Source organism: Colobus angolensis, unplaced genomic scaffold (assembly GCF_000951035.1).
Source record: "Colobus angolensis palliatus isolate OR3802 unplaced genomic scaffold, Cang.pa_1.0 Scaffold34, whole genome shotgun sequence".
NCBI lineage: Eukaryota > Metazoa > Chordata > Mammalia > Primates > Cercopithecidae > Colobus > Colobus angolensis.
The window spans coordinates 2,829,664-2,852,075 of record NW_012116710.1 but is presented as its reverse complement, the minus strand read 5'-3'; the positions used below and the strand labels follow the sequence as shown (position 1 = coordinate 2,852,075).

Below are 22,412 nucleotides of genomic sequence, written 5' to 3'. Positions count from 1 at the left end.
AAACTGAGAATAATAGTACTTATTTTATGGATCTTTGCCATGACCAAATGAGATAGCAAATTAAAACACACACACAAAAACCCACAATAAATGTATTTTATTAGAGCAAAAATAAGCATTTTTATATAGCCCCTTGTCTTGTTTTTCTCATTTTTTATGAAGTTTTTTTTTGTTTTGGTATGCTTAAAAAAAAAAAAGAGACAGGGCCTCGCTATGTTCCAGCCCAGGCTGGTCTCAAACTCCTGAGCTCAAACATTCCCCCGTCCTTGGCCTCCCAAAGTGCTAGGACTACAGATGTGAGCCACCACGCTGGGCCTGTTATACTTTTGTATCTTTGTTTCTTACTGCATATTATTAAATGATGACTTTCCATCTTGTTGGATGTGATTACTGTGATAGTAACAGTATGCCGTCATAGTGCATCCTTTCCCCTGTTGTTGGACATTTGGGATGCTTTCAATATTATAAATAGTGCTTCAGTGAGCAATTTTATATATGTAGTATATTTTTACTTTCTGGGAAACCTTAAGCAGGTTTCTTAATCTCTGTCTTTGTTTCCTTGTATGTGAATGGGGATAGAATCCTATCTACCTGAGAGGAGAGCTGTGTGTATGAAATGAAACAATACCACAACGCACTTGGCACAGTGACTGGTATTTACCAGATGCTCAGTAAACGTTAACTCTTACTCTGTGTTTCTGGCTTCTTTCTTTAGGCTTGCTCCAGAGATGGGGTTTCTTGCTTCAGTGCTTTCCAGAAGAATTTTAGCAGTTTATGCTGTCAATAGCAATATGTGAAAGGACTGATTTCTCAACCTCCTTATTAGCAGTTATCCCAGGTTTTAACTATCTAACAACTCTCTTTCCCTACAAAATAATAGTGAAAAAATCAAGTTCATCCATATTTGAGCAGATTGTTAGGATTGGGACTCGCTTCTGCTCACTCACCTGAACAGTCAGACCCCCTGTACACCAAGGTTAGGTTCTGGAGGCTCTTTGGAAGTCTGTTTGTTTTTGTTTTTTTGAGACGGAGTCTTGCTCTGTCGCCCAGGCTGTAGTGCTGTGGCGCGATCTTGGCTCACTGCAAGCTTCGCCTCCCGGATTCCTGCCATTCTCCTGCCTCAGCCTCCTGAGTAGCTGGGACTGCAGGCACCCGCCACCTCGCCCAGCTAATTTTTTTGTGGTTTTTAGTAGAGATGGGGTTTCACCATGTTAGCCAGGATGGTTTTGATCTCCTGACCTCGTGATCCACCTGCCTCGGCCTCCCAAAGTGCTGGGATTACAGGTGTGAGCCACCGCACCCGGCCTGGAGGTCTGTTTTTCTGAGCTTGCAGTCCCCAGTTGCATTCCACCAAATTGTAGTGTAAGTTGGTCCTTTGAAGCTTAAAACCTAGCATATTTTATTCCTTAGTCAATGAAGTACATATTGTTGGTCTTCTTTGTATTTTTACTTTTTCTAAAACAAGCCAACAATTTGCACTAGAAAAATCCATTGTGGCAAGTAATGACCTCTATGATCCCTTCCCCTCTCCAGAAAAAAGAAATTGGCAAGGGTAACCATATGTCCTGGTTTGCTCAGTTTATACTTGTCCTGGTGTAATTATTTATAGCAATCCCTTCACCCTCAGAAGTGACCTAGTTTGGATGATAAATTATATCGTCATCCTGGCCCCAGGGGATTCCTCAGCAGCTGGAGTATCTGCCTACACTTGCCACCTCTCCACTCCCCCTGACAACTTGCTCTCTCTCCAACAAAGGACTCAGCCACATTGCTTTCACCACGCTTGACTCAGAAGGTTCGTGTGTGTCCAGCCTCTTCTGATTTCGCATTAGCCCAGTAGGCATGCACTCAAGCGTGTCCACTTTCCTGTTCCTTTCTCGTCCATCTTGCCGATGGTTGTCAGTGGCATTGGCAGGGCACTTTTCTTTTGATTCAGAAATGCTTTTGTCTTTCAGCATTATTTGTTTTACAGCTCAATTCATCCTATAGGCAAATGTAACATTCCTCATTTCTCATCATTTGCAATTTAAGAAGTTCTGTCTGTTTTCAATTTCATCTTAAATGCAAACCTCCTCTTATAGAACTTTTAAGCCTTATTTTGCCCTTGTAAAATATGATAAGATTAATTACATTCATAAAGTGCCTCAAAAGCCCTCATAAACATACAGGTCAACGATGAGGAAGCAATGGCAAGGACAAGTCTGCAGTGATGGTACACAGCTCCTGTCTCCCTCGTTGGCCACAGGCAGAGTTTGGCCCATAAGACAGGACTTTGTAGGTGCAAAAGCGTCTGCATGGGAAAAACTAAAACAAATTAGCTACTCGCTTGTGATTACCTTCTGTACCTAGGTAACTATAATTTAACTGGCATCAAGGGCTTTGTGATTTGAGAGACCCTGTTTTCCTCCAAACAAGTGCTCACATTTCTTGGGTAAAGTGCCCACATTTTGAGGAGGAAAAACAAGTGTTTTGATGAGGGATCCTGCCAGAGTGAACCCATGCAGTATCAGTGTGGGGAGTGTCATTCATAGGTCAGAGTGTGGATTCTTACTGGAAGATGTGTTTATCTCTTTGTTTTAACTAGGTGACTTTCGGATGGTGGTTGGAGAGGATAAAACAAAAGTGCTGAATATTGTGAAGCCCAATATAGCCCACTTTCAAGAGCTCTATGGCAGCATACTACAGGAGAATCCTCAAGTGGTGTATAAAAGCCAGCAAGGCCGGCTCGAGGTAAACTGTATGTGGAAAATAGCTTGCATTGTTTCTAAGACAAAGGCTATTTGCAGGAAGAAAGTCAGGGGTAGAACAGCATGACTGGTGTGAGAACATTTATAGTTCAAAAAGTAAGTACTGTATGTAAACATAGGCTTCTGTGTATCTGGAATAATGCCAAGAGGTAACAGCCTAGTAATAAGAGGCTGCCTTTGGAGAAGGGAACTAGGGGCAGAAGTGGGAGAGGGACTTATTTTCACCATGTGTATCTTTTTTGCCATTGGAAAATCTTACCATGTCTATTAATTACCAGTCAAAACAAGTGAAAATAAACTTTTAGATCATTCTCATTCCATCCCCAGACCCATTTAGCTCCCCAGAGGTAACTGTACTGACAGTTTGGGGTTTTTTTGTTTTTTTGTTGTTGTTTTTCTTTTTTTGGGACAGGGTCTGACTCTGTTGCCCAGGCTGGAGTGCAGTGGCACGATCTTGGCTTACGGCAGCCTCAACACCCCCCAGCCTGGGATCAAGCCATCCTCCCACCTCAGCCTCCTGAGTAGCTGGGACTACAGGTGCATGCCACCACGCCTGACCAATTTTTGTATTTTTTTGTAGAGACAGGATTTTGCCATGTTGCACAGGCTGGTCTCAAACTCCTGAGCTCAAGCAGTTTGCCTGCCCCAGCCTTCAAAAGTGCTGGGATTATAGAGATGAGCTGCTGCACCCAGCCTGCTGTCTGTTCTTCCAGATCTTTTCACATGTACTTTTGTATATGTTTGTATGCATGTATGAAGAGGTTTGGTTTTGTTACACATGAATGGGCTCATACATATTCAAAATTCTCTTCTTTCCCCACTTGTTACGTTTATTACATCTGGGAATTTTTCTTTTCGATGTATCAAATAAAACTTTCTTATCAAGGTATTGTTTAAATTAATATTAAGTGTTTGAAAATAAAAACCAGGGTGGGCCACAGGTTTTTGTGGATTTTTTTCCATTAATGTAAAGAACACTGTATTTTTCTTTGTTTATGCTCTTCTCCCTCCACATAATAGGGGCAACTAACATTGTAATGAGTAATAGATTAACGGAATTTCTAGAGCTAAAAAGGAAATTTAAAAAAATAGGAATTAGTTTTAAAATAAGAAAAGAATAGAGAGTGACATATGAAATGAGAGAAACATATGAAATAGAGAATACCCACCACTCAGTTTAACAGATTTTGCCACATTTGGTTCAGGTTGAGGTTTTTTGTTTTATGCATGCACATGGTTTAAAAGCCAAATGATACCTCAAGTTTATAACAAAAAGAGCAGTTCCTTCCCACATTCTCAGCCCTGCTACCAGGGGCAGCTGCTTTTGTCTCTATAGCTGATTTTTCTGATATGCACCACCTTGTTCTAAATAATATGCTTTGACTATTATTTCTTGATTTTTTTCAATCTTACACTTTATTTTTGCCATCCTGTAAGATGGGGATTTTTTTACTGTCTTACACTACCCCATAAATTCATATACCAGTGCACACACTCACATACATGCACTTAGCACACACATTCTCTTCCCCTCCTACCTCATACCCTCATGCTTCACATAAAGTTATTTCATGTTTTTGGTTAGGTTAATATTCAATATTTATTTTATTGTGACAGCCTTTTCTTTATTGCTGAGCTGTGGCATTATGAAGTTCCCTTTCCTGTACATGTTTATTTCTCCTGGAGTTAATAGTTGTCTTATTTTTTCATTTGCTTAGGTCAGTCATCCTCAAACTCTGACAGATCCGTAAAACTCTTCCCGTTATAAACAAATTTATTGGGTATTTTCTGTTTCTTGTTTTTCATAGAAATGTTTTTCCTGGAGCCCCCTGCCCTGTTCCTTTCTCAGCTGGTTGTTTTCTCGCTCACTGCACAGCTGTACTCCTCTACCTTCCTTTCATTATCACCCCGAGAATTCCCTTTGCCTCCCCATGCTAGTTTTTGGTTTTGTGGGTCTTGCATTTTCCTCTTCCACGGTTTACACTCTGATGTTAGTGAAGTTTGTCTTTTATTACCTTCTTAAAGGGTGTGAGGGAGGTACGTTTTTGAGACCATATATCTCTGAAAATTCTACCCTCCCTTTCGTGGGTAGTATCAGCTAGATATCAAATTCTAGGGTGGAAATAATTTTCCCTCTTTATTTATATCTGCTTTCCATTCATTATTCAGTCACTTGGTCCCTCCCTCCCTCCCTCCCTTCCTTCCTTCCTTCCTTCCTTCCTTCTTTCCTTCCTTTTTTTTTTTTTTTGACAGGGCCTTGCTCGGTTGCCCAGGCTAAAGTGGAGTGGCATAATCCTGGCTCACTGCAACCTCAAACTCCCAAGCTCAAGTGACTCTCCCACCTCAACCTCCTGAGTAACTGGGACTACAGGCATGCGCCACCACGCCCGAGTGGTTTTTCTATTTTTAGTAGAAACAGGGTTTCACCATGTTGCCCAGGCTGGTCTCGAATCCTGGGCTCAAGCCATCCTCCCACCTTGGTCTTCCAAAGTATTGGGTTAACTGGTGTGAACCACTGCGCCCAGCCTCAGTGGGTCTTTTCTATCTGGAATTTTATAAGCTTCAATTCTAAAGAATTTTTTAAAATTATTTCTGCAATTATTCTTCATACCCATTTTATTAGTTTGTTCTTCCTGGGATTCCTGTTAGGTGGTTGCTAGACCTCCTGGTTTAACCTTTTTTCCTCTCTCTCTCTCCCCTGTCTCTTTGTTTATTAAATTTAGCTTTATGGGAGAATTTTTCTGATTGGTTCTGTAACACTTCTACTGAATTTTTAATTTTCCCAAAATGTTCTTTCTTATAGCATCCTATTCTTGTATTATGGATGCATTATTTTCTCCTAATCTCTTTAATGATCTTTATTATAGCATTTGAAGATTTTTGTCTTGTTCTCTCACATTGTTTCTTTCTCTTAGTTCCTCTTGTCTGTTTATACTCTAGTCTGTTATGTTAGAAGCCTTCTTCAAATGTCTGAATTTCCTTCCTGGGCTGTTTTTTTAAATTAATTAATGAATTAATTAATTTGACAGGGGGTTTCACTCTGTCACCTAGGCTACAGTGTAGTGGCGTGATCATAGCTCACTGTAGCCTTGAACTCTTGCACTCAAGTGATCCTCCCACCTCAGCCCCTTGAGGAGCTGAGACTATAGTCCCGTGCCACTATGCCCAGCTGATTTTTTTATATATGTGTATGTACATATATTTGTACCCATATGATCTGAGACATTAACTTTTTTTTTTTTTGTAGATACAGGGTCTCACTTTGTTGCCCTAGCTGGTCTCGAACTTCTAGGCTCAAGCAATCCTCCCACCTTAGCCTCCCAAAGTACTGGGATTACAGGCAAGAGCCACCGTGCCTGGCTCTGGCCTTTTTTTTTTTTTTTTTTTTTGAGACGGAGTCTCGCTCTGTCACCCAGGCTGGAGTGCTGTGGCCGGATCTCAGCTCACTGCAAGCTCCGCCTCCCAGGTTCACGCCATTCTCCTGCCTCAGCCTCCCGAGTAGCTGGGACTACAGGCGCTGCCACCTCGCCCGGCTAGTTTTTTGTATTTTTTAGTAGAGACGGGGTTTCACTGTGTTAGCCAGGATGGTCTCGATCTCCTGACCTCGTGATCCGCCCGTCTCGGCCTCCCAAAGTGCTGGGATTACAGGCTTGAGCCACCGCGTCCAGCCTCTGGCCTGTTTTTAAAGAATGAGGCACTAAAATGCAAACTGGAAGTTCTTTGTGATATATCAGGCTTGTCAACTGGTGGGCTTGACTATAGGATTATGAGGCAAAGACCTAGCTATTTTGTTTTGTTTTGTTTTGTTTTTTTGAGATGGAGTCTCTCTCACCTAGGCTGGAGTGCAGTGATGCGATCTCAGCTCACTGCAACCTCCGTCTCCCAAGTTCAAGCGATTCTTGAATTGGGAGCCTCCCGAATAGCTGGAGCTACAGGCATGCGCCATCACACCCAGCTAATTTTTGTATTTTTAGTAGCGACAGGGTTTCACAATGTTAGCCAAGCCAGTCTTGAACTCCTGACCTAAGCAATCTGCCTGCTTCGGCCTCCTAAAGTGCTGGGATTAGTGGTGTGAGCCACTGCACCTGGCCAAGGACCTAGCTGTTTTATTGGAGGATCTCAAATATCAGTGTCTGTAGAATTTCTCTAGAGATCTTCTATTCTCTGGCTAGAGGACAGGGAAGTATAATGTGTCTGTCTACCAACTTTCTAGAAACTGAGCAAGGGAAAAGGACTAGGAATTTTCTCCAACTATGAAGATAAAGGTATCCAGAATCCTCCCTATGGCCTATAAACGTCTGCATGATCTAGTTTCGCATCGGTTTCTTTTCCCAGGAAACTTATAAGAGTAAGATTGGGGGACTGAGTTACAGCTCCCAGTGCTGTATCTGGACTTGAGACTGCAACTGAGACTCATCTTCTCCCACCTCTGCTACCCATCCAGATTCCCTTCACCTTCATCTGTCACTTCTGCTTATCTTGACAGGGTGGCCCAGACCATCATCTTGGAGGAGTCTGGAGGACCCTGGCCACCACATTTGTCCTCTTACCATAAAAATTGGGCAAGGGGTCCTCTAAGAGATGTGTATCAGCACCCCAGCTCCTAATGACCAGGGCTGATTACTTCTGCCAGTGTAGTGACTCATTGCCTTGTCTGCTGGACTTATGGCATGGGATTCTAAATGGATTGGGTGGCAGTCGTAACTTTAAAAAGTTAATGGGATGCTTATTGTATCCTCTGGTAGAACCATCCCTTCTCTGGGAATTGGGACCTCTAGACCCACAGACCTAGAGCTGTGGTGATAGGAAACAAAGTGTTCCCAAGTGGGTCCCTGGGAATGATGAGGTCATTTCTCCTTCTACCCTTGGTTGCCAGGCCCATGTCTTCTGCCAGTTGGGAATATAGTACTGTGTAATGGTGGTTGATTCTGGATGTGTAGCACAGCCCATCCTCGCAGGACAGTGTCTTCAAGCTGTGCCTCTGCTCTGAGTTGACACATAAAATCTGCCTTACCCCTGCATCTTTTAGGTCTGCAGGTGGTGGTCATCTCTGCCATTCCTCCTGGGATATGGTTTTATTTTTTCTTTACTCTTTTGGCCAGGGGGAGAGAATGGCAGCTTCACGCCTCTAATCCCAGCATTTTGGGAGGCCGAGGTGGGTGCATCACTTGAGGCCAGGCATTCAAGACTAGCCTGGCCAACATGGCGAAACCCCATCTCTACTAAAAATACAAAAATTAGCCAGGCATGGTGGTATGCGCCTGTAATCCCAGTTACTCGGAAGGCCGAGGCATGAGAATCACTTGAGCCTGGGAGATGGAGATTGCAGCGAGCTGAGATCATGCCACTGCACTCCAGCCTGGGCAACACAGCGAGACTCTGTCTCAAAAAAAAAATAACAAAACAAAATATTAGCTTTATTGATGAATACTTCTATACCATAAAAGCTAGTGTTTGCAGTATATTCACAGAGCTGCACAGCCATCACCACAATGTAATTTAAGAATATTTCTGTCATTCCATACCCATTAGCAGTCCCCAGCTCTCCCCTCCCCCAGGAAACCACTGATCCACTTTCTGTCTCTGTAGATTTGTCTGTTCTGGACAGTTCATATTAATGGAATCATACAATATCAGGTTTTTTCCATATCTATCTGCTTTTTTCTTAAGTTGACATTTAATAATTGTATCCATGTCTGCTTTTTTTTTTTAAACAAACATTTTGCCATTTATATAAAATTCAGAAACATACAAAATTAACATTTCGCTTACAGATACATATGTATGTTGTAAAATTATAATAGGCAAATGACAAACACTAAATTCCAAATAATTATTTGAGAGGGAGAGGGCCTTAGGGGACTTCTAAAATGTAGGCAATATTCTGTATCTTAAGCTGGCTGATGAGCACACAGATATTTACATTTATTATCCCTTTACTTTATATATACACATGTTTATGTGTTTTGGTAGTATGAAATATTTCATTAAAAAAAGTGAAAATGTAAAAGACTTCAAAAATGAAGACTACCATTTATATATAACAATAAAATTACTGTAAAAAAGTATACAAAGAAAATGTTCAATTCTTTATCTTTCAGTGCCCTATATAATCAGTATTAATCTAAAGGGCCATAATCCTAACATGAAAAAAATTACAAGCTTTGACACAAAATCTAAGCATCTGCTTTCCTGGCACTCTTAAGTTAGACAAGAGTAAATATATTAGCCACTCAATTCTGCCTCTTCATCTTTCATCTGTACTTAGATTTTTCTTTATCTTTGGATTTCTTTGGACTTCTGCTTCGGTCTCTCTTTTTACTCCTTTCTCTTTCATAAAGATCTGTTTGGTATTTTGACTTGTGACTATTACTGTAATGGCCATCCCTCTCTCGAGATCGGCTGCGACTTCGGTTCTGAGTTCGGTCTCTCTTTTCACTCTTCTGTTTCTCCCAACAGCTTTCTTCTTCTTCATAGTGACCAAACCCCATTTCTCTATAGATATCCTGATTAGTATTTTTGATTGGTATGTAGTCCTCATCTTCTTTCTCTTCAGAGCAGTGACGGGTTTTCTTCTTGTGTTTTTTACTTGTGTGTGAGTGACCTGATTTTGAGTCTTCGGCCTGCTCATCTAATATAAGATCATATTTTGCATTGCAGCAGTTAGTTAAGGATAAATGTGATAAATAATATCCTGTTTGGGCTTTACTTTATCTTTCAGAACCAAATTAGATGGTTTATCCTGTTCTGTTTCATACTCCTTGAAATCACTCTTGGTGTATTTCCCACCTTTTCCTTTCCATTTAACCTTTGCAACAGACTGGCTAAAATCCACATGTATTCTTCTGTCATCTATAAGTACATTGTCCATTTTGAAGAATGCTTTCTCACAATCTTCTTCCTTTTCAAATTCAATAAAAGCATAACAGAGGGACTCTCCTGTCTTCCAGTCCCGGATAACCTCGCAACTTCTTATTGGCCCAAATCTAGAGAATATTATTTCCAGATCCTCATCTGTGGTCACTGGGTTCAATTTACACACAAACAGTACATTTTCTGGAGGTTTAATATCTGCATCAGGTAGGTCTCCCACCATCTCTAAAAGTATAGCCTGAGTTTTAGCCTCTTTTTCTGCCTTTATTTATTCTACTTCCTCAGCTGATCTTCCTTTGAAATCATCAATTTCTTCATCTGCTCCTATTCGACCACTATCTAATTGTTCCCTTGTAGGTTCTGGTGATCGATCAGGGATTAATAAATCAGGAGGGTCATCAAATGGATCATCTAAAATCACTGTATGATTTATCCTGATATCCTGATATGGTACAAAGTCCTTGTCAACAAAGGTCTCATTAATTTTCTTAATTATGTCCATGCCTTCTGTCACCTCACCAAACACTGTATGGACACCATCAAGGTAATCTAGATTTTCTCCTGTGGTGATAAGAAACTGAGATCCATGTTGATCACTGCCATTATTCACCATGGACACTGTGCCTTTCTTCTTGTGCTTAATTCTTGGGACTTTTTCTGCCTCAAAAAGGCTTGCTTGATCACCATACAGTTGGCCAAAAATAGACTCTCCTCCACGGCCAGTCCCTGTAGGATCGCCAGTTTGTATGATAAAATCCCTCTGTACATTGTGAATAAGGCAATAATTGTAGTATTTTATTTTGCACAATTTCAAGAAATTCAAGCAGGCTTTTTCTTTCTTTTATAGGACTTCTGGGGCATCTGGGCTAATACAGAAAACTGACACTTACCTGTGATAAGCAATCATTTACTGATGGATTGATTTTATTACGAGAAAAAAGAACACTTAAAGAGCGTATTGTAATAGGAAAGGATCTAGCAGAATATATAAAAATGGATACAGATTATATCAATTAGGAAAAAGTCAAACACCCCAGGTCATTTCTTTAATAATAAACAGCCCTTTATAAAAATCCATACACTTATGAACAATCTTTCTCATATAAATTAATCTGCTTATCCAATAAACATTTACTGAGTACCTTCTAGATGCCTGACACTGCCACCACAAATGCCATTAAACTGTGGTCCCTGCTATCAGAAAGTTCACAGTCTAGTCATGGAAAGACACATTAACAAGTTCTTAAGGCACTAAGTTAGACACCAGGCAGACTTTTGTAAGATATATGAGGCAATTCCTGCCCTCAAAAAGCTTACATTAAATTAGGGTCCTTACATCTGAACACAAGTAGTTACATACTGGGCATATCTAATTAATAACATGTGTGCCACTTAAATAGTAAAATCGTTAAAAGTAGTTTTAAAAATTCCACAAAAGTTCAAAAGATTGCTTCTGGCTAGGGAAATTAGAAAACCTCAGGGAAGGTTAAGGCAAGCATTAAAAGAACTGGACTAGCAGAGAGTGAAGGGTGAGGGTTTGGAAGACCATGAAAAGGCCTGGAAATGGAAATTTAAATGTTTTAGGGGAGGTCCAAAAGACCAAAGTTCTGTAATAGTCTGGTATTACAGAGTAATAGAGGATTAACAGACTAGAGTGATAAGATGGGGCTGAGCTGTTCAAGAGTGCTGAATATCAGTCTTGCGGTTGTTTTTCTTGAATATATTTCTGGGCTTCCTGTTTAACAGATAGGAGTGGTCCTTTTACACGCGGCCGCTCCTCGGTGTACAAGTCGATGACGACGTCGCCCAAAGTGGTCTCTAGCAGAACCGCCATGGCGCCCGCTCCTCCTCTGCTACAAACCGCGGGGGGGCTGACAGGCGCAGGCCGTCCGCGTCTTCTACTCCATGTCTGCTTTTAAAATGCAATTTGACTTTCACAATTTAGCTGAATGCTTTCACTTTCATATTTTCATGAGAATTAGTGTAAGGAAAATGAGAATTTACCAAATTTTTAAAGCATGTCACCTGATATTTTATCTTTACACACATGCTTTCAAGTGAAAATTCCAGTGCATTATTTTCCTGAAGAGAAAGCAGTGGCAAATACTACTTTCTAATTTTTTTATATGTCACTCAAGCCATTGGAAGCTTCATAGGTAAAGCATAAGTGAAATACAAGTTTATTCTAACTAATCCCAGTATGTGGCCTCAAAATATAAGCCCATGAATGTCATTTCTAAGATTATTTTATATAAATACTCAAATTTGTTGTCATTTTTGTAGCCAAAGCTAAGTAGAGGATGGGTCCTGTGAATTTAGAACCATCCTAGTGATAAATGTGAAATATTTAGGTAAAAACGTAAATATTTACCCCTCTACCTTTACGGAGCCATTAAATAATAACATTTTCTCCTGCTTTGAATAGATTTTTATAGGCAAAACTAGAAAATTCAGGTATTTGGTATATATATATTTTTTTGAGACTGTCTTGCTCTTGTCACCCAGGCTGTAGTGCAGTGGCACAGTCACCGCTCATCATATCCTCAACTTCCCAGGCTCAAATGATCCTCCCACCTCAGCCTCCCAAGTAGACAGAAATGTAGGCTTGCACCACCATGTCTGGCTTTTTTTTTTTTTTTTTTCATAGAGCTGGATATCTCACACTTTTGCTAGGGCTGATCTTGAATTTTTGGGCTCAAGCAATTCTCCCACCTCAGCCTCCCAAACTGTTGGGATTACAGGTGTGAACCTGCATACCCGGCCCATTTGGTATGTACTTAATAAATATTTATTCAATTTTAAAAATGGTAGAGTGAGTAGATTCTAATTATTAAGAAAGTTGGTCATATCTGTAAACTCTAAGCCTAAAATGTAATACATTCATCTGATTTTTTCTTACTGTTCTCTTAATTGAAGTTAAAACCTAAATATTTGTGAAAAGGATACAAGACAGATTCTTCCTTGGGAAATAACGTGATGAGCTATTGAGGGCAGTGTTACTGGTTCTGCACTTGGCAGGAAATCAACATTTACAAGATTTTTAAAAATTCATTCCATGAGGCACAGTGTATGAAACTGGGAGTTAGGAAAGCTAGGTCTGGCCTCAGCTCTGTGGCTAACTTTTGATTCAAGGGTTTCTGAGTAAAGTCCAACACATAGTTTTACATGTTTTATTTATATGTTTATCTTCAGCATCTTAACATCTTAATATGTTTTAGAATACTTTGGGAACCAAAGCCACTGGCATAGTAGCTGTAAGACAACTAAGTTGTATTGATTGAGTTACTCGTTTCCTTATTGTTTTTTGAGTAACTACTGTGTGCCGGGGATTAAAAGTGAGTAAGATTTGTTTCTGTCATCAGTGTGTACCTACAGTTTGTGAAATACAGCATACTAAAAGGCCCTACAGGCAGGACACACAATTCAGATCCCACTCACTCTCATTGATGGTGTGATCAGGGCACGTCAGTCTCCCTGCATTTGAAATGGGAGGGGTCATCTCAGTGCCTGGATTTGACGCGGCCTCCATGAGTGTCAACTGCAGCACCACTTCCTTTGACTGCTGGATTTAAGACAAATATAAATTTTAAAACCAAAAGTCAAAAATTGATCCTTGAGAGTGGCTTCTATTCTTAGGTAGAAATGGAATATTATAGGACAAGAATTATCCTTTTTGAAGGGACTTAGACTCCTGAACTGAACCCATTCAGTTTCAGAAAAGAGAGTCTCCTTAGCTTGCTGCCTCGCCAGGGGTGTGGGTGCATATATGTCTGTGTGATTTTTTTTTTTTGAAACGGAGTCTCGCTCTGTCGCCCAGGCTGGAGTGCAGTGGCCAGATCTCAGCTCACTGCAAGCTCCACCTCCCGAGTTTACGCCATTCTCCTGCCTCAGCCTCCCGAGTAGGTGGGACTACAGGGTGTGTGTGATTTTTAAAGAGAAGCCCTGTGTCTGTGAGTATTTGTAGAATTTAAAGCACTTCCATAGACGTTGTCTTTTTTCCCCCCTCCAGATAGATAAAAGCCCAGAAGGACAGTTCACTCAGCTGATGACATTGCCCAAAAGCTTACAGCAACAGATCCATCATATTATGGACTCTCCTGGAAAAAACAGAGATGTGGAAGAAACTTTATTCCAAGTGGCTCATGATCCCGACTGTGGAGATGTGGTGCGACTAGGTACGTTTATGAATTTGAGGTTGAGGAAATGCCAGCCATGGGGAAAAGCGGACTTTGTGATTGGGACATATTATTTCTTCCTTTTTGATTAGTGAAATAGAGAGATTGCCACTCAGAAGAAGAAAGCACTAAAAGTTTGAGGGTTTTTCTAAATCTGAATTTTTACTTGTTTGAAGTAACATGGTGAAAATACTTCTGTTTTTAAATTCCTGGATCCTAAATCACTGTCAAAGGGAGAAACAATGTTTCTTTTGGTTTCTAGAGCACAACTTCTAGAATTTATTTAAAACATATGTCCCTGTTCTTTGTGGTGGTCTGAGAAAAGAGATTGGTGGCATTTTTTTATGCTTTTATAACATCGAGAACACAGCTTTCCTGAATGAACTCCATTTGATGTGTCTCATACAGTGTTCAGTGCATTCCCTCAGACATGGCCTACATTCCACAGCATTTTCCCCAGCACTGCCCTAATGTTTATCCAAAACTCTGAACCCAGGCCAGGTGCAGTGGCTCATGCCTGTAATCCCAACACTTTAGGAAGTCCAGGAGGGAGAATCACTTGAGGCCAGAAGTTTGAGACCAGCTTGGGCAACAGAGCAAGACCCTATCTCTGCAAAAATGTAAAAAGTAGCTGGGCATGGTGGCATGTGCCTATAGTCTCTGCTAACTTCGGAGTCTGAGGTGGGAGGATCGCTTGAGCAGTTGGAGGCTGCAGTGAGCTAGGATCATACCACTACACTCCAGACTGGGCGATAGAGCAGTCCTTATCTCTTAAAAATAAAAATAATAATAATAATAATAATAATAATAATAATAAAATAAAGCCTGAACCTGATCTTCAGAGACTAACTTCCCTTTAAGGTGCTAAAGGTAATTTATGAGATCAGTCAATCAAGAAATATTTATAAAATTGAGAATGAGTGCCTCTGTCAATTGAGTGCATTCTCCTGTTTTCATTCAGTAAATATGTACTGAGCTCCTCCAGGTGCCAGATAGAATTTACAGAAATGCTTTGCTGAGACCATCACACTGCAGTGGAACATGAGCTGCAGCAAGTGCTTCACTCCCACTGTCCGCCTGGGCCTGACTAGGTTTGCACTGGGTCACCAGCTCCCCATCCTGAAGGTAGCTCTGTATGAGGCACACTGTTGTTTGTGTGAATGTGATCCTGGCAACAGTGTGATCTGGGCTGTCTCTTTGAGGGGAGTGAAAGATAGATTCACTTTGAGGGGAGTGAAAGTGAGAGATAGATTTGGTGGTTTGATTGGCTGACTAGAAAGAATATTTAGTTTCAAGTTTTAAAACTGTTAAGATGACTAACATCTGTTTTGGGTTTTTGGTCTCCTTTTTGTTTTTATCTCACAGGGCTTTCAGCAATCGTGAGACCTTCTAGTATAAGACAGAGCACCAAAGGCATTTTTACTGCTGGTAAGAGCTTTGGAAATCCATGTGTAACATACCTGCTGACTAAAGCTTTGTCTCTTTTAGGTGCTTGTGAAATGCTGAGCTTTGATGGCCATAAACTGGGATATTGCAGTAGGGTACAAACAGGCATGACAGCAGCAGAATCTGGTGGTCTAACGTCAGACCATTGGCAGTGCTGTTGGAAGCTTTACTACCCTTCTGAATTTTCTGAGAAACTTCCTGTGTGCAGGGTTTTTTCCTCATGTTGTTTTATTTATCAAAGTTACAGATGCATAGGATTGCAAAAACAGCAGCACCTGTGCTCCCTCTCCTCTTCCCCTTCTCTGAGACAACTGCTTTCATCTGTCTTAGTGGGTTATTTTTGTTTTCACTGCCTTTTCTCTAAATGGTAAGTTTTCCTTGCTCCTTCTCTACATTTCAACTTTAGTATCATCTATTGACTTCTCTCTATGGGAGGTTAGAATTCAACTCTGGCACCCCCCTCATCAAATGTACTCACCCTCCCATCCCTCTGTCCTCCTAATATAGTTGTCTCGTGGCTGTGGCTAGTTTTCAGTTTGATGGTATGGTGAGCCACATAGTACACCTTTCCTTCCCTGCACAATGTTCTTCTCTCATGGAGAGTGTCTTCACTGTCCCCTGTAGGGGGTCCCTCATTTCTTGTATCTCATGTCTTTCACTTGCTTGGTGCACACTCTCATTTTGGTGAAGCACATTTTCCAGTAATTCCCTGAGAAAGGGAACGGAAGACACATTTGGAGACCATGTATGTCTGAAAGTTTTTTGTCTGCCTTCACCCGTAATTAATACTTAGGCTGGGTATAGATTAGAAATCACTTTCCTTTAAAATTTTGAGATCAGTGCTGCATTTATCTTTTACTTCTAGGATTGTTGTCTATGTCTAAAGCCAATCTGATTCTTTTTTTTTTTTTTTTTTTTTTGAGACGGAGTCTCGCTCTGTCGCCCAGGCTGGAGTGCAGTGGCCAGATCTCAGCTCACTGCAAGCCCCGCCTCCCGGGTTTACGCCATTCTCCTGCCTCAGCCTCCCGAGTAGCTGGGACTACAGGCGCCGGCCACCTCGCCCGGCTCATTTTTTGTATTTTTTAGTAGAGACGGGGTTTCACTGTGTTAGCCAGGATGGTCTCGATCTCCTGACCTCGTGATCCGCCCGTCTCGGCCTCCCAAAGTGCTGGGATTACAGGCTTGAGCCACCGTGCCCGGCCAATCTGATTCTTAATACTTTGTGTATGTTATTTCTGGAAGCATGTTAGGTCTTTATTTTTCCCCAGTGCTCTGAATTCTCTCAGTGATGTGCTTTGATGTGAGTCTGTTATCTGTTTCACCAGGAACTCATTGCCCTTTCTGTTGGGAAACTCAGAATATAAGCGTATGAGAAAATGTTTTAAATTTTTTCTTTAATTTCGTCCCGTCTGTTTTCTCTGTTCTCTTTCTGGAACTCCTTATATTCAAATATTGGATCTCTTAGATTAGTCCTTTGGTCGTTGTCTTCTATTTTTTATCTATTTGTTCTTTTGCTCTGCTTTGGGAGATTTTCTTGAATTTCTCAACTTTAGCTTCCAACCCTTCTGTTGAGTGTTTATAATTTCCAGGAACTCTCTCTTTTCTTGTTCTCTGAATGCTCCCGTTTTTTGCATCCTATTCTTGTTTTATGGCCTAAATATTTGACATCTCTTTGGAGGACAAAGTGGCTGTATCAGTTCGTCGTCCCACAAGCAGAGTAGGAGAATACTCTTCCCGTGTTTTCCAACATTTGGCATCATCAAGTGATTGATTGACTTTTGTGGTTCAGGCTTTCTCCATGCAAGCATCCATTGAGCATCTCTCATGTGCCAGCCGCTCGGGATACAAAATTGAACACAATGCTGAATTAGTCTGTTCTCACACTGCTAATAAAGACATACCTGAGATTGGGTAATTTATAAAGGAAAGAGATTTAAATGATTCACAGTTCCACATGGCTGGGGAGGCCTCAGAATCATGGCGGAAGGTGAATGAGGAGCAAAGTCATGTCTTACATGGCGGCAGGCAAGAGAGCGTGTGCAGGGGAGCTCCCTTTTATAGAACCATCAGATCTCACGACACTTAATCACTATCATGAGAACAGCACAGGAAAGACCTGCCTCCATGATTCAATTACCTCCCACCGGGTCCCTCCCAGGATGTGGGGATTATTACAATTCAGGGTGAGATTTGGGTGGGAACACAGAGCCAAACCATATCAAATGCTATACTGCCTTCCAGAGGCTTATAATCTAGAAGGGAAAAGAGACATGCTAACAGAAATTTGTGAGAGAGGGAGAAATAGCACAGAGGTAGCCCAAAAAGGGGAGTGATCTTTCAACCTAATTCTGATCCCTGAGTTTGAGATTGCTGGGGAGCTGCTGTGGTCACACCTCTCAGTGTCTCATAGCCCAACTGCACCGCTCTGAGCATTTGGCCCTTAAGGACCGTGTTGCCCTCCTGAATCACTGGAAAGATTCAACACGGCCAGGTGTGGTGGCTCACACTTATAATGCCAGCACTTTGGGAGGCCAGGGTGGGAGGATTGCTTGGGCTCAAGAGTTCAAGACCAGCCTGGGCAACACAGCAAGACCCTGTCTCTTTAAAAATAATAAAAATAGGCCAGATGCAGTGGCTCACACCTATAATCCCAGCACTTTGGGAGGCCAAGGCAGGAGGATCACTTGAGTCCTGGAGTTCGAGATCAGCCTGGGCAACATGGTGGAACCCTGTCTCTACAAAAAATACAAAAAATAGGCCGGGTGTGGTGGTTCATGCCTGTAATCCTAGTACTTTGGGAGGCCGAGACAGGCAGATTGTCTGAGCTCAGGAGTTTGAGATCAGTCTGGGCAACATAGTGAAACCCCGTCTCTACTAAAGTACAAAAAATTAGCTGGGTGTGGTGGTGCATGCCTGTAGTCCCAGCTTCAAAAGGCTGAGGCAGGAGAATTGCTTCAACCTGGCAGGCAGAAGTTGCAGTGAGACAAGATTATGCCATTGCACTCTGGCCTGGGCGACAGAGTGAGACTTTGTCTCAAAAAAAAAAAAAAAAAGTGCTGGGCATGGTGGTGCGCACCCGAGTAGTCCTGAGCCCAGGATGTCGAGGCGGCATTGAGCTGAGAATGCGCCACTGCACTTCAATCTGGGTGACAGAGTGAGACCCTGTCTCAAAAAAAAATTATAATAATAAAAATATTGTATAAATTAAAAGTTTCAACAAAGACTTAGTAGCACTTGCATCACATCTACTGAACTAAATATTTTCCTACCATTTGGGTGCATTGGCTTTGCATTTCCAGTTAAGATATTCATTTAATCTATGTTCCTGCTGGTTTACTCTGCCAACACTGAAGATGAGGTACTTTTGTTTGTTTGGGTGATTCATGCTGTTAATCTGAATTTTGCATGATTGCCTCTCCCTTGCCGTGATCCTCCTTGGGTGAGGCTTAATGATTTGTTTTGTTTTTGGCGTCCCATGCTATAAGGAATTATTGGAATTATTAGAATTATTGCTAATTATTTTTCAGTTGTGACGATGGTGGTGTTATGGAGCTTTTTTAAAAAATTCCCTTTCTTTTAGAAATGCATACTAAAATAATTCCAGATGCAATGATATGTTGTCTGGGATTTGCTTCCAAATAAAACATGGCAGAGGGTAGTGGGTAATGGGTAGATGACACAAGATTGGCCATGAGCTGATATATTGTCAAAGCTAGGTAAAGATGCATGGGGCTGTTTTATACTCTTCTGTCTGTGATTTAAGTTTGAATTTTTCTCTAATAAAAGACTGAAAAAGATCTTGACACCTTCAACCTGAAATGAGCCTTTGGTCCTCTTTCCACTCATTATTTCTATTCACCAGCAGAGGGCAGTTGGTCACAGAACCCACAGCTCAGCTGTCCTTGTGGCCCTGGAGTGCTGATGCTGCTTCCCCTGAGTGCTTCCCTTTCACTTTTTTTTTCTTTTTAATTTTTAAAATGTTTAAGGAATACAAGTGCATTTTTCTTACATGGTGAAGTCTGGGCTTTTAGTGTACCCATCATCGCCCAAATAGTGAACGTCGTGCCCAATAGGTAATTTTCCAACCCTCACCCCCTCCCACCCTCACACTTTTTATAGTCACCAGTGTCATTCTATTCTGTATGCTCATGCGTACACATTGTTTAGCTCCCACTTAAAGTGAGAACATGTGATACTGAAATTTCTGTTTCCGAGTTATTTCACTTAGAATCATGGCCTCCAGTTCTACCCATCTTACTGCAAAAGACATGATTTCATTCTGTGTTATGGCTAAGTAGTATTCAAGGTGAGATACAGATACAGATATACACACAATTTTGTTATCCAGTCCTCCATTGATGGACACTTAGGTTAATTCCATATTATTGGTATTGTGACTAGTGCTGCAGTAAACATACAAGTGTTTTTTGTTGTTGTTGTTGTTGTTTGATATAATGATTTCTTTTCCTTTGAGTGTATACACAGCAATGGAATTGCTAGATCAAAGATTAATTCTATGTTTAGTTCTTTAAGATATCTCCATCCTGTTTTCCATAAAGGTTGTACTAATTTAGATTCCCTTCAACAGTGTATAAAGCATTCCCTTTTCTCCACATCTGCACCAACATCTGTTTTCTGTTTTTTGTTTTTTTGTGAAACAGAGCAACAGCCTCACTCTGTTGCTCAGGCTGGAGTACAGTGGTGCGATCTCACTGCAACCTTCACCTCCTGGGTTCAAGCGATTCACCCCCCTCAGCCTCCCGAGTAGCTGGGATTACAAGTGTGTGCCACCACACTCAGCTAATTTTTGTATTTTTAGTAGAGACGGGGTTTCACCATGTTGGCCAGGCTAGTGGCCTCAAGTGATCAAACACGTGGTCTCAAGTGATCACCCACCTCAGCGTCCAAATTGCTGGGATTACAGACATGAGCCACCATGCCCGGCCTCAACATCTGTTGTTTTTTTGTCTTTTTATTAATAGCCATTCTGACTGGCATAAGATGATATTTCATTGTGGTTTTAATTTGCATTTCTCTTGCGATAAGTGATGTTGAGCATTTTTTTTCATGTTTGTTGGTAGTTCGCATGTCTTCTTTTGAAAAAATCTGTTGATGTCCTTTCCCCACTTTTTAATGAAGTTATTTTTTTTTTTTTCCTTGTTGAGTTGTTTGAGTTCCTTATAGATTCTGGATATTAGCCTTTGTTGGATACCTTCTTTTGCAAATATTTTTTTCCGATTTTGTAGGTTGTCTTTTGGTGCTCTGTTGATTGTTTCTTTTGCTATGCAAAAGCTTTTTAGTTTAAGTCCCATTTATCTATTTTGTTGTGTTTGCTTTCGAGGACTTGATCATAAATTATTTGTCTAGGCCAACGTCCAGAAGAATTCTCCTAGGTTTTCTTCTAGGATTTCTATAGTTTCAGGTCATTTTTCTTCTAGGACTTTGTAGTTTCAGGTCATACATTTTAAGTTAATTTTTTTATATGGAGAGAAGTTTGTGTCCAGTTTCATTCTTCTGCCTATGGCTATGCAGTTTCCCCAGTACCATTTATGGAATAGAGTATTTTCCCCATGTGTATTTTTGTTGACTTTGTCAAGGATCAGTTGGTTGTAGGTATGTGGCTTTATTTTTGGGTTGTCTATTCTAATCTGTGTGTCTGTTTTTATTTATTTATTTATTTATTTTTAGTTTTTTTGAGACGGAGTTCCACTCTTGTTGCCCAGGCTGGATTGCAGTGGCATGATCTCAGCTCACTGTAACCCCCACCTCCTGGGTTCAAGCAATTCTCCAGCCTGAGCCTCCCGAGTAGCTAGAATTACAGGCACCCACCACCATGCCCGGCTTTAGAGACGGGGTTTCACCACGTTGGCCAGGCTGGTCTCAAACTCCTGACCCCAGATCATCCACCTGCTTCGGTCTCCCAAAGTGCAGGTATTACAGGCGTGAGCCACTGCGCCCAGCCATGTGTCTGTTTTTATTTCAGTACTGTGCTGTTTTGGTTGCTCTAGCCTTGTAGTATAATTTTAAGCCAGATAATGTGATGCCCTTGTTCTTTTTGCTCAGGATTGCTTTGGCTATTTGGAATTTTTTTTTTTGGTTCCCTATAAATTTTAGGATTTTTTTTTCTGATGCTATGAATAATGATATTGGTAATTTGATAGGGATTGTGTTGAATCTGTAGGTTGCTTTGTACAGTATGATCATTTTAACAATATTTATTCTTCCAATCTGTGAGTATGGGATGTTTTTCCTTTTTTGTGTATCATGTACAATTTCCTTCATCAGCATTTTGCAGTTCTCCTTACAGAGATCTTTCACCTCCTTGGTTAACTGTATTCCTGGGTTGTCTTTCTTCTTTATTTGTTGCTATTATAAATGGGATTGCCTTCTAGATTTGGTCTTCAGCTAGATTGTTATTGATGTATAGAAATGCTATAGATTTTTGTATGTTAATTTTACATTCTGAAACTCTACTGATTTCATTTATCAAATCTAAAAGTTTTCTGGTGGAGTCTTTATGGTTTACTAGATGTAAGATAATATCATCAGTGATAGGAATAATTTGACTTCCTCTTTTCCCATATGTATACTTTTTTTTTTTTTTTTGGAGACGGAGTCTCACTCTGTTGCCTAGGCTGGAGTGCAGGTGTGTCACGATCTCGGCTCACCACAACCTCTGCCTCCCGGGTTCAAGCAATTTTCCTCCCTCAGCTTCTCGACTAGCTAGGACTACAGGTGTGTGCAACCATGCCCGGCTAATTTTTATATTTTTAGTAGAGACAGAGTTATACTATGTTGGCCAGGCTGGTCTTGAACTCCTGACCTTATGATCCGTCCGCCTCAGCCTCCCAAAGTGCTGGGATTACAAACGTGAGCCACCGTGTCTGGCCTCCATATGGATACTTTTTACTTTTTCACTTGCCCAGTTGTTCTTGTGAGAACTTCCATTATTACGTTGTGTAACAATGGTAAAAGTGAGCATGTTTGTCTTGTTCTAGTTCTTAGAGGGAGTGCTTTCAACTTTTCCCTATCAAGTATGATGTTAGGTGTGGTTTTGTCATATAGGACCTTTATTATGTTGAGGTATGTTCCTTCTGTGCCCTATTTGTTGAGGATTTTTTATCAGGAAAGGATGCTGAACTTTATTGAATGCTTTTTTTTTTTTTTTTTT

At 40.9% G+C, this 22,412-nt stretch overlaps 2 protein-coding genes across 4 annotated transcripts in view; one reads left to right on the top strand and one right to left on the bottom strand.

Moving 5' to 3' along the window:
* Positions 1-22,412, top strand: part of TAMM41 (TAM41, mitochondrial translocator assembly and maintenance protein, homolog (S. cerevisiae)) — a 61,738-nt gene that overhangs the window by 26,521 nt on the left and 12,805 nt on the right. The window contains exons 5-7 of one of the 3 annotated variants that reach the window (XM_011952315.1): positions 2,585-2,730; positions 13,630-13,795; positions 15,161-15,223. In XM_011952315.1, the coding sequence (XP_011807705.1) occupies positions 2,585-2,730; positions 13,630-13,795; positions 15,161-15,223 (375 nt within the window). Of the gene's footprint in view, positions 1-2,584; positions 2,731-13,629; positions 13,796-15,160; positions 15,831-22,412 lie in introns of those variants that run through there. The other 2 variants (XM_011952314.1, XM_011952316.1) reach the window with 2 other exon arrangements.
* LOC105519092 (peptidyl-prolyl cis-trans isomerase-like 4) lies at positions 8,463-11,454 on the bottom strand. Its single transcript, XM_011952313.1, is given in 3 exon segments — positions 8,463-9,399; positions 9,438-10,458; positions 11,386-11,454. Coding segments are annotated over 3 exon segments (1,488 nt in total). The 3' UTR covers positions 8,463-9,001.